This window comes from Apostichopus japonicus, chromosome 9, assembly GCF_037975245.1.
Source record: "Apostichopus japonicus isolate 1M-3 chromosome 9, ASM3797524v1, whole genome shotgun sequence".
Classification (NCBI taxonomy): Eukaryota; Metazoa; Echinodermata; class Holothuroidea; order Aspidochirotida; family Stichopodidae; genus Apostichopus; species Apostichopus japonicus.
The window spans coordinates 32,588,420-32,603,571 of record NC_092569.1 but is presented as its reverse complement, the minus strand read 5'-3'; the positions used below and the strand labels follow the sequence as shown (position 1 = coordinate 32,603,571).

Below are 15,152 nucleotides of genomic sequence, written 5' to 3'. Positions count from 1 at the left end.
TGTGCCCATAGTCTCTGCGTAGGTTACTGTAGCTAATTTTGTGTCCATAGTCTCTGTGTAGATTACTTAAGCTAATTTTGTGTCCATAGTCTCTGCGTAGATTACTGTAGCTAAGTTTGTGTCCTTAGTCTCTGCGTAGATTACTAAGTTTGTGTCCATAGTCTCTGCGTAGGTTACTGTAGCTAATTTTGTGTCCATAGTCTCTGTGTAGATTACTGTAGCTAAGTTTGTGTCCATAGTCTCTGCGTAGATTACTGTATCTAAGATTGTGTCCATAGTCTCTGTGTAGATTACTGTACATAGCTAAGTTTGTGCCCATAGTCTCTGTGTAGATTACTTAAGCTAATTTTGTGTCCATAGTCTCTGCGTAGATTACTGTAGCTAAGTTTGTGTCCTTAGTCTCTGCGTAGATTACTAAGTTTGTGTCCATAGTCTCTGCGTAGGTTACTGTAGCTAATTTTGTGTCCATAGTCTCTGTGTAGATTACTGTAGCTAAGTTTGTGTCCATAGTCTCTGCGTAGATTACTGTATCTAAGATTGTGTCCATAGTCTCTGTGTAGATTACTGTACATAGCTAAGTTTGTGCCCATAGTCTCTGCGTAGATTACTGTAGCTAAGTTTGTGTCCATAGTCTCTGCGTAGATTACTGTAGCTAAGATTGTGTCCATAGTCTCTGTGTAGATTACTGTACATAGCTAAGTTTGTGCCCATAGTCTCTGTGGTGGAGAGCAACAGAGGAATGGGAATTACAGCCAGTGGGAACTTTGCTGTGGAATACACTCATATTTACTTTAGGTTCGCGGTACTAGGGCTGTATAAGTACATTCAGACAGGATACCAAAGTCTTCCATTTTGATTTGCCTATATGCTACAAAAGTAAATACATATCGGTGAGAGCTTTTACAATTTTCTTTTATCACCGGTTACAAGAAAAATAAATGATTTCTTCAAGAGGTACAATAAATTGAAGTTCATGTTTCCGTTGTTTTGAATTGATTCGGATTTTGGACTTTGACCTTTCTGTTTGTTTCTTTCCAACCTGGTGATTTGAACATTTCTGTAAATAAACCACAATATACCACATGTACAGGTACATACTTATAATAATGTAGTATAAGTACAAGCTGCTCTTAGAACTCAAATGCTTATTATGTAGTATAATGCAAGATGTTCCTATTAGTTTAAATTTTGTTTCTTAAAACCAAAAGTGACTTTGGTTTGTATCCCTTTATGTCATGCTACTCCCTGTCTGGGAGCCATTGCTTTCATGAGACATAAACCCATACGTCATTAGTGTTCTGTGTGATAGAGATATTACTGTCATGCACAACGTCCCCAAACAATGCTGAGTCTAAAATACTGAACCTCTTAACATGACTTGCATTAAAACTGTAATTATACCTTGAAAATATGTTCAAACAAGACAAAACAGAGAGACATTACAATGAAATGTACCACGTGTATACTAGTGTCCCGATGGGTATTTTTAAACTAGGATATTTCCTAAATGGAATAACATTTTTTGTATAGATCTGTTTGTGGGAGTACCTTTTCACAAAGATCTGTCATATTATTAACCAAAATGGATGGTTTTGTTTGTGTCCCCTTTAAGATTACCAATATTTGAGATTTCATGGTTATATGATAAGGTTTTTTTTCTCTTTCTTTCTCTTTTCAGAATCCTGTTATCGTTCTAAAGATATCCAGCCTCTAGACATATATCTTTGAATGACATAGCACAACAGAATCTGTAGTCTGTGATATTTGTTGCTTTGGATGGTTTCTTGCTGGGGTAGCAGTTATGTGCCCTCAGGTGTTACTTTGAAAATGAAAGAAATGTGAAACTGTGGATGACAGATCATTGGCATTTCTCTCTCTGGAATTGATTGCTTTTTTCAGAGTGATTGAGGACCAAGCAGCTTTTTTTCAAGAAGGAGTTGAACAGACATAGAGAGATAATGCATTCATCTTTGAATTGGACCTGTGTAGCATAGAGAGTCTTGCATCAGCAGTTGTTGATTTCTTGAATTGGACCTGTGTACAGTAGCATAGAGAGTCTTGCATCAGCTGTTATTGTTAGTTTTGAATGGACGTGGTATGGGAAGCCCCTTGTTCGGAATTAAAAACCAGACTCTTAACATTCCTGAAATAGTTTACTTTAGTGAGTGTCAGAAGGATTAGAAAATTTGGAGGAATATTGGATGAACTCTCATGTACTTGAACTTATACATTGTGGATAAAAGCCTGAAGAAGATGGTTTGGAAATATCTCACCTTTGACACATGTCATGCGACAAACAGCTTGGGTGATATAGTTTAATGCACAGGATTGTATTTACTGCTGTGATTAATTCTGCTAATTGGGCTGCTCTTGTTTGAATTAAGAATTCCAGAGATTCGTGGAGTGCTTAGAATCTCTTAAAGCCAGTCGATTAATGCCAACAGTGCTCGTCTTTTTTTCTTGTGTTGACAGACAGAGTAGGGTATCTTTCAGCTTTTGAATAATATCAAAGGAAAGGTTTCTCACTCCCTCCCCTGACCCCCTTGATCCCACACAAAGGATACAAAAATGGAAGGATTATAGTGAAGAGAATGTTTTGAAATACTTGCGGAGGGAATTTCGTAAGGAAGTACAGTTTCTGAGCCTGGATGGTAGCACATTATGCCAGTGGCTATGAAGACATGGAATGGCTCAATTGAGTATCACCCAACCCCACTGAAGGATGTGAACATGGGTCCAGATTTTGTGCATGCTAGGAATATCCTTCATAGCAATATAGAGAGGGTACGTCGTAAGCCTGTCATGGAGAGCCGCTATGGTGATATCCTAGGATCAAAAGATGATCCCAGGAAAATGAGGAACAGGGGTAGACATAAAGAGAAAGACACCACTGAATCTGAACTCCCTAGAGAGATGAATAAAACTGGAGACGGACATCAGAGGATCAATAAAAGGAAAGAGGAGGCAGAGGGTAGTAGATCAGGGACAGACTCAGAGGGAGTCAAACTATCGGTCAGAGACCGTGTGCAATTATTGAACGGCCAGAGTGGCAGCGAACGGGAAAGTAAGAGCAGAGGGCGCTCTGTGGTCACAAGGGGATGGATGAAAAATCGAGATCAAAGCGCCCCACCGGCCAGCAACCGAAACCGAGTCTTTCATGATCAGAATTCCGTCCCTGAGAATGTCAGCCCTTCAAGGAGATCGAGGTCGATTGAGAGATCTAGAGACAAAGCCTTGGATCAAAGTCATCATGTTGAGTTTGTATCTTCAAGAGGACAGCGACATCTGGACCTGAAACAACCTCCAAAGTTGACTCTTTCAACAAACTCTGCTTTTACTGAGGTTGGTAAGCCGTCTAGTTTAGATCCAGAAGAAGAGAGGAGGAGTGTGGACACTGAGAAGAATAAGAAGACTGTTTTGAGTGCCTCTATGAACACACCTGCAAGGGAACCACATTTCAACCCACGGTCAAGAATGAGGGATGCCAGAACGGTTAAATCAATTTCCAAAAGTATAAATGTAAAACGGAAAAGCCCTTCTGGATCTCACCTACAGAACGTAGTGAATTCTTTACATGAAACCGAAAACCGTACGGTAGTTAACACCTCTGACGGTTCTGCAGGGAGGGTTGCCGTCGGTAACAACCAACAATCATCGGGTGTTTCAGTCAAAAGGATGGTGAGCTTTATACACAAAGGCGGTTTAACGGACGTTAGCATCACCAGACCGCAGATTCCAAAACGTGACAGGAAGGAGGTAACAGATTCAGAAAGTCTGTCCCGTTATTCCAGCAGTCAAGCGAGGCAGACTCCAGACCATCAGCTAAGTTCTTCCATTGTATCAAGCATTGATCTAGAGAGCTTGAAAACAGAGAGTCAACTTCATATCAGTCGACTTGTCTCTTCTGATTCCAAGCCTCTAAAGCTAGACAAGGACTTGATGTCAACTTCATTTCTGGGAATTGAACTTAGCAAAGACACTCAACAGTTATTATTTGAGCCCCAAAAGACTTCTTTAACACCTGACAATGATGATGGGTTGAGTCAAAGCAATAAAAATGAGACTCAAGTCGATTCAACAGTACTTTTCTCGCAGAACAATCGTAAGGATTCTGGGAAGGTCGAAAGCTCATATTTGAAATCAGAACAAAAGGAAACCTTAAATTCCAAGCCTACTGATGTAACATCTTTCAGCCAGGGCCAACAGCGGGTTTACAATTTGCATTACAAAAGCGATTCTTCATCTAGTCGATGCAAGAGTGATGATAACAATAGATTGAAAACAAAGGAGAAAGACGATAACAATAGATTGAGAACAGTGGAGAAAGATGATAACAATGGATTGAAAACAATGGAGAGAGACGTTAACAATAGACTGAAAACAACAGAGGGTACCGATCCAGAGTGGGAAGAGATTGTTGCAAGAAGTTATGAAGTAGATACAGAAACTGAACCACCGCAGAGGGTTGCCACCTACAGAGATGGTGATACCACTGATGGGAGAGCACTAGTAATGCATTATCCACCTAAATTACCGAAACCAGCTTCTAAAAGTGCTTCAAAAGAGAACAACATTGATGTCTTTAATAAATCTATGCATCCACTCGACTTTGCTTTAGCCATTCGGGATATAACCGAACCTAATAATACGGTAAGATCGTCTGACCAATCGTTTGACGCTGCAGATTCACCTCGCGATGGGGTAGTGTTTGCACGGAGGGTGCAAATCAGAGATGAAACGGACAGTCAGCCTGCCGCCCAGTCCGTGAACTGCGAGAAGGAGGAGAATGTGGACATCCAGCCTGACGATGCGAGTGTACCCAGACCTCAGATATGGAATGACACTCGCAAAGACAGAAACGAAAATACAATCAGAGGTAGAGATGCCGCAGGGATGAAATCACGTCGTAGAAAAGAAACTTACTCTGCTCTGACTACTGTCAGCTTGAAGTCCGATGGATCGGGCGGGATGGCAGAAGATGTCACTTCTTCCCTGAACGTTTCTGTCGAGGTTGACATTGATTCGGAAGAGGCCGACTACGTTAAAATAAATCCGTCTTACAAACCCCTTCTTGATCAAAAAGAACAGAAATCATATTCTAGCATACCTAATTCTTATAAGGCCCCTAAATCTGATCCCCCTGGTGATGGAATAGTTGCTCATAGAGATTTCGATGAGAGGAAAGGTTATCATGATGAGCAGAAATTGTATTCTAGCATACCTAGTTCTTATAAAGCCCCTACATCTGATCCCCCTGGTGATGGAATAGTTGCTCATAGAGATTTAGATGAAAGGAAAGGTTATCAAAAGGAGCAGAAGTCTTATTCTGGTAAACCTGAATTTCAGAAACTGATTCTTGACATACCTGATGTTGAAATGTCTGCTCAGAAAGGGTTAGAGGAGAAGAAATGTTATCAAACTGAACAGACACCTCACCCCAGTACACCTAACTCTAGCAATGCCCAACAGACACCTCGTCCCAGTACACCTAACTCTAACAAAGCCCAAGTTACTGTTCATCCTGAAATGGAAATGCCTGCTCCGAGAAGACTAGATGAGAGAAAAGATTATCAGGAGCAAGAGAAACCTTATTCAAGTAGACCTAATTCTTATAAACCTCTTCCCGATCTTCCGGATGCCGAAACAATTGCTCGGAGAGGGTTCGACGAGGTAAAAGAATATCCAAAGGAACATACGCCACATTCAAATACACGTTCTAATCGTTCAAAGTTAAAAGCCAAGAGCCAGGTGGATGTGCAACCAACCTCTCTTGAAGTGGTAAAGCCCAAATTATCTGCCTCTCCTGAGGTCAGACGACATCGTTTGAAGATGGGACATTACAGGATGCCCTCTAAATCTAGCGTTGCCAGCACGGGGTCTGTTTCCTACCACCAGTCATCTCAAGGGTCTTCTACTAACGATGCGGGGGGTCAGAGAAAGTCACAAAGTCGAAAGAGTAGCGTTTTCTCTCCCACTCTTAGTGGAAAGAGATCTAACCCCCCACCGAACGATATAACGGTGACGGACCCTCATAGCAGCATGGAGGGTTCAATTACCCTAAAACCCCGGTCAAAAGCGAAGTACTCCAGGTCCAACTCGGAAGTCAGCTCGTCATCGACGTCCAGCCAGTCTCAGCTAAATCGATTCTTTGACATGATGGGGCTGGAGTTGGAGGTCCTCTCTAGCGTCCTGCAGCCTTTCACTTACGACGACGACACAGTATTCCAAGACATGCATACCTGGAGGGTCGGCTCCAGCAACAATTCCAGCCATTCGGGGAGTCTGTCTGAGGGTAGTAAGGTCAGTGCTGATGGAGTCATGAATATGAAAAAGCTGACCAAGTTACCAGACCAATCACAGTCCATCATCACAAAGAATGCTCGTGTCATCAAGTGGCTGGTGCATTGCAAGAAGTCACTAGGTGCTGCTCGGTGATACCATTTATCATACAGGTAAGCTGTCTCTTTACAGGTACTGCAAGGTGATACCATTTATTGTATAGATGAGCTGTCTTTTTACAGTACATAGACTTTCCTTAAAATTTCCTTAACATTTAAAGGGTCAAATGAATATATATATCACATGGGAGTGCAATTGTACTGTTTACTCTGGGATGCTGCATAAAGTTGATCAGTATTACCCTCAATATATCAGTAATTATTATTCATAAGTTGCACACATTTTCTCTGACACCCAAAAACTTGTCCAGGTAATGAAAACAGTTTATAGTAGTTAAAGAGAAGGTGCTTTGCCAATTAAAAAGGGAAAAAACAACAAGTGTTGAGGTGTTGCCTATCTGTATTTTGTCAATTCGTATGTTTGGGGAAAGACTTCTTTGGTGAATATGGGATCATTTTGCATCGGTGAGTCACAGCTTGGTTTTTATACCAGTTGCTATCAATATTTGTCCTGAGTGCCTTTTTATTACCACAATGCTGCTCTAAATACTTTAATTGACTTAACGATCAAGTTTGAAACTGGCATGTGATCTTAACGTTAGTTACCTTTAACCCCGGCGTGGTTGTAGGAATCTTAGCTTGGCCATCTCTGTGTACCATCAACAAATATCACAGCTGAGTAGTGTACATGTACTGTAGTGTTAATGTTACACTGTTATAGAGCACATCCTGTATGCTCACTGTGAACAGAGTAACTATATGGGCCTATGTCGCAATCATGTGTTTACAAAACATTGTTATTGCTTGACACCGTTAGCCTAGAGGTAATGTTACTAAGACTCTTCCATACAATTTGTGAACAGCAGAATTAAAAAAAAAAATTGCAACTATGAAGTTTGCTTCTAGGTTTGCTAAGTCACTGCATTATTTGAAATGTTAGGTGACTATTGTCTAGTAATAATGAATTCCTTTGTGATGGGATTTTATTATCAATAGAAGGGAAGGTTTGTCTAAGATTTAACATCACAGAATAGGTGCAGGTGTGGCTCTTCACCATGTATGAATTGTCAAGTAGTCAATTGAATTTTGTTGGAGCTAAGTTATACAATTATTTCTTATAGATGGGTAAAAGCATCCAAAATAACCATAGTGACAGTTTTGGAAGCTGTGGTCATAGGTCAATAACATTAAACGGTTTTGGTGACGGGACATTCTCGAAAAGACATGCAGTTTATGAAAAAAATGGAATATTTCAACATTGGAATTTTTTTCTTCTATATTTGTCTGTCTACAACAGTAGCATTGTGTGGTTTCAAGTCTTTCAACAATTTTGACCTTGATTTCAAAGGTCAAGATTAATTTGGCTTTCAAACATACGTAACCCGAGACCCCCCACCCTTGTTTAATTTGAAAGCTATACATGTGAAGTGCATACAACAAATATACATTTTTCCCCTCCATTATTGAAATTATGAGTAAATGTCAGACCTCAAAAGCAACAATTTTCAGCCTTGTCACCAACCTCTTGAACTTTATAAATTTTAATCCATCTGTAGATGACAATATTCCCACAGGCATTCCTGATCTGAAGTTTTTAATTTACTCTGTTGTAAACACTTATCAACGTTGGGTCATGTTTTGTCATCATTTCTCTTGGTTCCTCCAGGTATTGCTGTCAGACTTTTCATCTGAACCTCATTGACATCAAGAGGAAGGGGGGAAGACCTTCCAGGGAGGATAAGAGGAGATGGTAAGGGATTAGACAATGACCTCTCAACTGACTGACCCAGAGCTGTGATTCAAGAAGACCTTGCACATGTTGGAAAAGATAGAAGTTGAGGGGCAAAGGGATGATTGAATTTTTGGTTTTAGGAAAGGTACAGGTGCAAGAGGTATTTTGGAGATAATTACATTGATCATTGTAGAGACACAGGGTCAAATGATTTTCATCGAACTGTGGATAAAGTTCAAGCTTATTGCTTACAGTTGTGACACAACCACATTTAAAGGAGTTAGCTGCATTTGCGATTATTGCGTGAAACAAAACAAATTTAATTAGAGTTTATTCAGTATAATCAGTATGCCAAGATCGGTTGACCTATCGTAGAATGAAACAGCTTCCCTCTGTGACTAGACGTCCCAGAATTTCAGTAGTGGCTCACAGATAAAGGCAACCCAGCTCATTGAATTGTTTCTGAGCCTGAAATTCACATTTACAGCATCATCTTTGCACTCAGTGGTGAATAATGTGACTCTCTATTGGGGTGAACTCATAAATATGCATCGCTTGGTACTACTTCTTGATGATGACCAGTGGTGTTGTGCAAAGTAATTGAAATGAATCCCTCCATTGGAAGATGGACCCACCAACGCCTTTGATCTGTAGGAAATTACCTATTAACCCAGCGAGCCCCAGTATTGATTCCAGTCTGGCATGGTAGATATTAGACAGAATTAATGAGGCCTCTGCCCCAGTGTCCTGAACACAGCCCATCTTCACCCCTGCTACATATATAATGAGTGTATGGGTAAACGACAGAATTAATGAGGCCTCTACCCCAGTGTCCTGTACACAGCCCATCTTCACCACATCTACAATGACTGTAGGGGTAGACGACACCACTTCTGGCAACTCACAGGACACTTCATACATTGCAATCTCCGCCTCTTCTACATTAATATCCTGCAGTTTGGTGGTCCATGTTATTTCAAATTCTGGTGCTTCTTCATGGGCAATATGTTACCCTCTTCTCTACTCTGCCATTTGCCCTCAACAGCAGAGTTCATACTAATTACATGGACTACCATACTAATTGCATGGACTACCATACTAACTACATCGACTACCATACTTATTACATGGACTACCATACTTATTACATGGACTACCATACTAATTGCATGGACTACCATACTAATTACATGGACTACCATACTCACTACATCGACTACCATACTTATTATATGGACTACCATACTAATTACATTGACTACCATAATTCAAGGGACACATTTGGACTATTTACCAATGTCCCAAACGATCATAACCAAATACAATATTCTATCGTACCACTAAGTCTGCAGGCATGAGAATGCAGGGACTTGGTCTGGCATGGCCGTACTTTCAATGCCGTGGAGACACAGAATCAAGATGGTGATGCAGTAGCCAATGCTCTAGCAACACCACCCACTAGCACTACCAACAAGACAATACCCAACACCACCCACTAGCACTACCAACAAGACAATACCCAACACCACCCACTAGCACTACCAACAAGACAATACCCAACACCACCCACTAGCACTACCAACAAGACAATACCCAACACCACCCACTAGCACTACCAACAAGACAATACCCAACACCACCCACTAGCACTACCAACAAGACAATACCCAACACCACCCACTAGCACTACCAACAAGACAATACCCAACACCACCCACTAGCACTACCAACAAGACAATACCCCCTGAGCTTAACTACGGTTTCAGTGAGGGAACACTACCCCTGCAATTAACAAACACATCAACCATAGATACATGTACAGTGATTGTGTTCACAGAATTGCAAATATATAATTTGTCAGTTAAAAAAGTTGTCCATAATGTCACACAACTGTTGATCGTTATTCTCATTTTTCGTAGGAATTTTGGTAGACTCCTTTAATAAAGACCTTGATTTATAAGTTTGATTGGTAAATGAAAGTGTCAAGCACCTGTGGCAGAGTTCCAAGTAAATGGAAGTCTCTTTAGGGAAGTCACAATGTCAACATTTCCTCTAGTGGGGATTAATATCATGGAACAAACTGCTAGTGGGGATTAATATCATGGAACATACATGTCAGTTTGACTCTCAGGGTGATTATTTCTTCAAACTTACAGCTGCCAAAATCTGTTTGTGAAACATAAACTGAATAGAAGAATAAAAAAAGTAAAAAAAAACAACACCTGATCAGGGTTATGAGGCTACGGTAGCTCGGTTTTTCCGAGAATTTATTTGTTGACGAGATGATTTTATATTTGCAAATCTTAGTTTGCTGACAGACGTTGTGATGATAGACATGGAAAGAATATCATAACACTTAATAGTTAAGGTCACTTGTTTTCAGGTCTTATTATTAAAGCTGCCTCTTAAACTTAATTTTGTTTTTAATATCTATTAATTTAGCATTGTATTCAACCTTAAAGAAAAGATACTGTATAGTTTACCATCTGCTAGTTAAAGAGTGGAAAGTCATTGCCTGTAAATGGAAGCAAAAATTGGAATAATTTTCATCCATTTATTGCCATAAAGTGAGACCTTTATGATGAAATAATGAAAGATAGCAAATGCTGTTAGTCACATTACATCAACTACTTTATACAAACAATGTTACCACCAAAAGTGCTATCCTTAAATTTCTTCTTAAACTTCTTAAATTTATCCTTCTATTATGATAAATGTTAAGACTTATGACAGGTCCTTGTGGTGGAAGGGTGGGGTAGGGGGGGGGGGGAGGAGGAGGAGGCCATGGTTTAAATGTTAAGTACTGAAGATACCAGTATGTTACATCAATTACTACGGCCTTGGTATGACTAGTTTTGGATTATGATTTAATTTCATATCCTTTATATAATTTTAGCAAGCCCAGAATAAAATCCTTTAAAGGAAGGAGACACACTCAAATTTATTTTGCAGTGAAAAGAATTCCGTAAATTTACGATGAAAGAAAAAAAAAACTTGCGAGCTGTAAAATGTAAAAGTATTTTACATCTCAAGTTTTCTTGTTTCCAGTGGAAACCCATGATACCATCTACCAGATGTAGTGATTTTTAATTTGTGTTATTTCCAGTTTACCAGTTTTACTATCCAGCAGATTAGGACATACTTACACAAATTGCTGCCCTTTTATTGTGTGAGGCTTTTAACCTTTAAGGGGAAAGGCACACAACCATCATCTTTATAACAAAGATCTTTGTGAAGAACAACTTTCACATAGCATTGCCAGAGCTAGAAATTCAGAAATCTGTTACATTATTTGAAAAATACCTTTTGAAAAAGAAAGGACAGCAAGTGGAAGCACCAAACAAAGACGGGCAAACTAGTTAGAAATTTGTACAAGATGATAGTAAATGATTTCATATTTAGTAAATTAAAGACCAATTTCTACTGGATAATAGTAACTGATTTCTTATTTAATAGTAAATTAAAGACCAGTGATTTGTGAACTAAGGAATGTTCAATATTATGAACACCGCAGCTCCAACAGGTATAAAGGAAAACCTTGGATGTTTGGAGGATTTTAAGGATGTCTGAGAGATCCACCGGATTTGACGTCCCTCCATGCACAAGGCAGACCAAGTCTAATATTGCCATCATTGAGTCACATCTGCTCAAAGTGGCAACGTTTTGCGTTATTCATCAGGAATTTTGATATGTGAAGGGTGGTGCTAAAAAAATTGAACATTTTTAGTTTTAACCTAAATTATGCCATTGTTTAGTGACAATACTGCTAACTTTCACCTTGGAAATATTACGAACAACCAAGAAAGGTTCCATCGAAGGTCGGACAAAAAAAAACAGTCCTCTGACATGTCACAGAGAGACATGTGACATAGAGGGGAGATGTCCATCACCAGCAATGGCATCTTTAATCTAAGATGATATTAGATCACTTCGAGTTCGAACATTGTGTGAAATACACTAATGAATGTTAAAATTTCCTGTAAACTTTTAATATTTATAATACCGTCCAAACAATGCTGACTTTTCGCAGAATTCTCTCTGCAGATGTCATAGTATTCCACAACTTTCCAAGCAATCTGCAGATGCCTTGGGAATTGTATTTCTTATTCTCCAACAAATTAGTTTTCACTGGACATTCATCAATGGAGGTGGTAATATTTTCAAATTAAATTCAAAGTTCTGTATTCATCAATTATGCATTGTCTGTGACAAATATAAAAACGAAACTGAAATTCAGTATGATGTATTCACAACCATTTAGCTTTCTTTTCCATTATATTCAGAAGAAATGTTTGATTTGTAAGGTTATCAGATGTACTTTACATTATCTGTCATCTCTTTAACACAATTTGGACAGGTTTATGAGAACTGTTCTTGAACAGTCAAATAACAACCATGTTTAACAAATATTAGAATTGATCGTTAAGCAGTCGAGGAGATAATATGTACAATTGTGATGCCTCAGAGATGATATTTATAGGAGCTTTTTGCATTAACTTTTACAAAATGTTAATATTTTCATAACACAGAAGACAATCCTGTGAGAACTTTGCTCAGTAACCCAACATTGGAAGTTATTCTATATTCGAAAAAAAATGTTGAAGTTTGCGAATATTGCCAGTGGGCTACATGCTTCTTGCATATGATTAAACTATGAACATGAAAACACTTTCTGGATGACAATTTTAAGGTTAAATGGAATTATTTATTACTGGCTTATCAATGATTCACTGGGTTAAAATATATTTTGCAGATTGTCTTTACAGTGTGGTTAGCTGCATGTAGGGTTACCATATGTCCCTCCCATTTATCAGGTATGTATTAAATTTGGAACAAAATTATATTGTCGAACAGGCAGACTGCAATTGTTTCCAATATTTAAATATAATTGTGACACTCACAAATATCACTGTATTTTTGAAATACGCAAACTAAAAATGTGCACATGTTGTACAACTTGTACTCGGCACCATTATATAATAATCTATTCGGAAACATGATACAGTCATTCTCTGAACATGCAAAGATTATTCACGACTGCTTATGAGCTCCACAAGCTTATTGAGAAAAGCTAAGTTGCACTCTTCAAAACTGAAAGTTTTTCTTCAAAGGGGAGGAAGGGTTGCAATATCCCACTTTTAACCAGAGTTAAGGTAACCCTAGATGCACATATGATATGATGGTATATAAAGGTTACTCATATTTTTGAATCGGAATCTATAGATTTTGGTACAATTTTTGAAACATATAAAAGCTGCTTTTAAGAACTTGTTAATTCTAGGTAGTTCGAGATTGGAAAATTGATACGATTGATCAATAGGATGCAATGTCTTAGAAAACTAAACACCAAACAAATTCAGCAATTGGAAAATTTTGCTTTGTCAAGTGAAAGATTTTTACTTTGTCAAGCGATCTGGAAATTGGGAAATTTCAGCGACAGTTGTCGAATTGAACTAAATCATGAAGGAAACTAAAAAATTTGATCTCATAATTTGACCAACTGGATGATCTCTTGTTGTTGTGTGATTATTATTATTTTTTAGTTAAATTACTCAGTTTTTTGTTGTTGTAAAATTACCCTTAAGTTTATGACCAAACAAATAACTACTTTTGAAGGACTAAAATATTTAAAATTTGCTGCAAACACTGCCAGCTGTAATGAAGAACGTTTTGAATAAATCATCTCGACTTTTATGACATGTAAAAATGCCGTACGAAGATCTTATGATCATGAAAAAACATTAGTAATGGGACTATTTTGTATATGATGTAGGACGATAAAATATGAAAAATTAATATATTTATGGTTTATTTTCTTACACTGATTTTCTTTCAACTTGATCTGTGTTTTCAACCAATTTGATACTAACAATATTTTGATCAACTGTTTCTTCCTCTTTTCTATTATTTGCTACATTTGATTTCATTTGTACCAAATATCTTGTTCCTGAAATACGATTTTAATTAATGTTACAATTTTGTATATATACATTTATACGGAACTATTCTGTAGATTAATAAAGTGTGCATTCAGCTTAAACCATCACAGATTTTGGTGTGCCTAGTCAAAATAAAACTGCATTGACAATTAATTGTTGTTTGTTCTGTTTCTTACTTGTTGGAGTTCATTGTTATCGGAAACAAAACTCTGAAGTGTTTTATTTAGTTTCCATGGTTGGTGTAATCATTGATGTAGCCAGGAATGTGGTGAACATAGGTCACCTTACCCTTAACAATGGTTCCATAAATTTATCCCTTGCAACATCACCCCTCCCTATTTTCCTGTCTTTCCCCTATTCCTACCCCTCTGCCAGTTCCTGCCCTTACCCTGTTCCTACCTCTCTGCCAGTTCCTGCCCTTCCCCTATTCCTACCTCTCTGCCAGTTCCTGCCCTTACCCTGTTCCAGCCCTTTCCTTCACCTAAATCTTTTGACTTATGCTGCATTATCCATTTTGTTTTCCTTTCAAGAAGTACACCTTCAAGATGAAGTATTGACCCAAATATGCTAGAAAGCCAAATAGTGGTCCCACGTATGCAAATCTCATTTTATGACCATACTCCATTGGTCTAAGTTTATGGCCATTCTCCATTGGTCTAATTTTATGGCCATTCTCCATTGGTCTAATTTTATGGCAATTCTCCATTGGTCTCATTTTACGGCCATTCTCTTGGCATAATTCTTCAGGAAGACAGGTAAATGTTTTTCTAGATTGTCCAAGAATCAGCACTAGGATGGAGTAGTTACACCCTTATCAGTTGCATGTTATCTGCCAGCAGTGATATACACATTAAGTCTAACTTCCTTTAATTCTGAACAGACATGTTGAGTATTTAATAATGTCATAAAACTTTCCCCAATCCCTCTTTTGAGTCCAGGTATTAACAAGATGGGACTAGCTTGTACTAGGATTGAGTAGTTACTATCTTATCAGTTGCATGTTATCTGCCAGCAGTGATACACATTAAATCTAACTTCCTTTAATTCTGAACAGACATGTTGAGTATTTAATCATTTCTGAAA

The 15,152-nt window shown here is 38.4% G+C and overlaps 1 protein-coding gene across 1 annotated transcript in view; it reads left to right on the top strand.

Annotated features, from left to right (window-relative positions):
• Window positions 1-14,222, top strand: part of LOC139974511 (uncharacterized) — a 31,802-nt gene extending 17,580 nt beyond the window's left edge. The window contains exons 2-3 of the mRNA XM_071981709.1: window positions 1,679-6,452; window positions 8,065-14,222. Coding sequence (XP_071837810.1) covers window positions 2,662-6,435 — 3,774 coding nt within the window. The 5' untranslated portion in view covers window positions 1,679-2,661 and the 3' untranslated portion in view covers window positions 6,436-6,452; window positions 8,065-14,222. The remainder of the gene's footprint in view (window positions 1-1,678; window positions 6,453-8,064) is intronic.
• The last annotated feature ends 930 nt before the right edge of the window (window positions 14,223-15,152 follow it).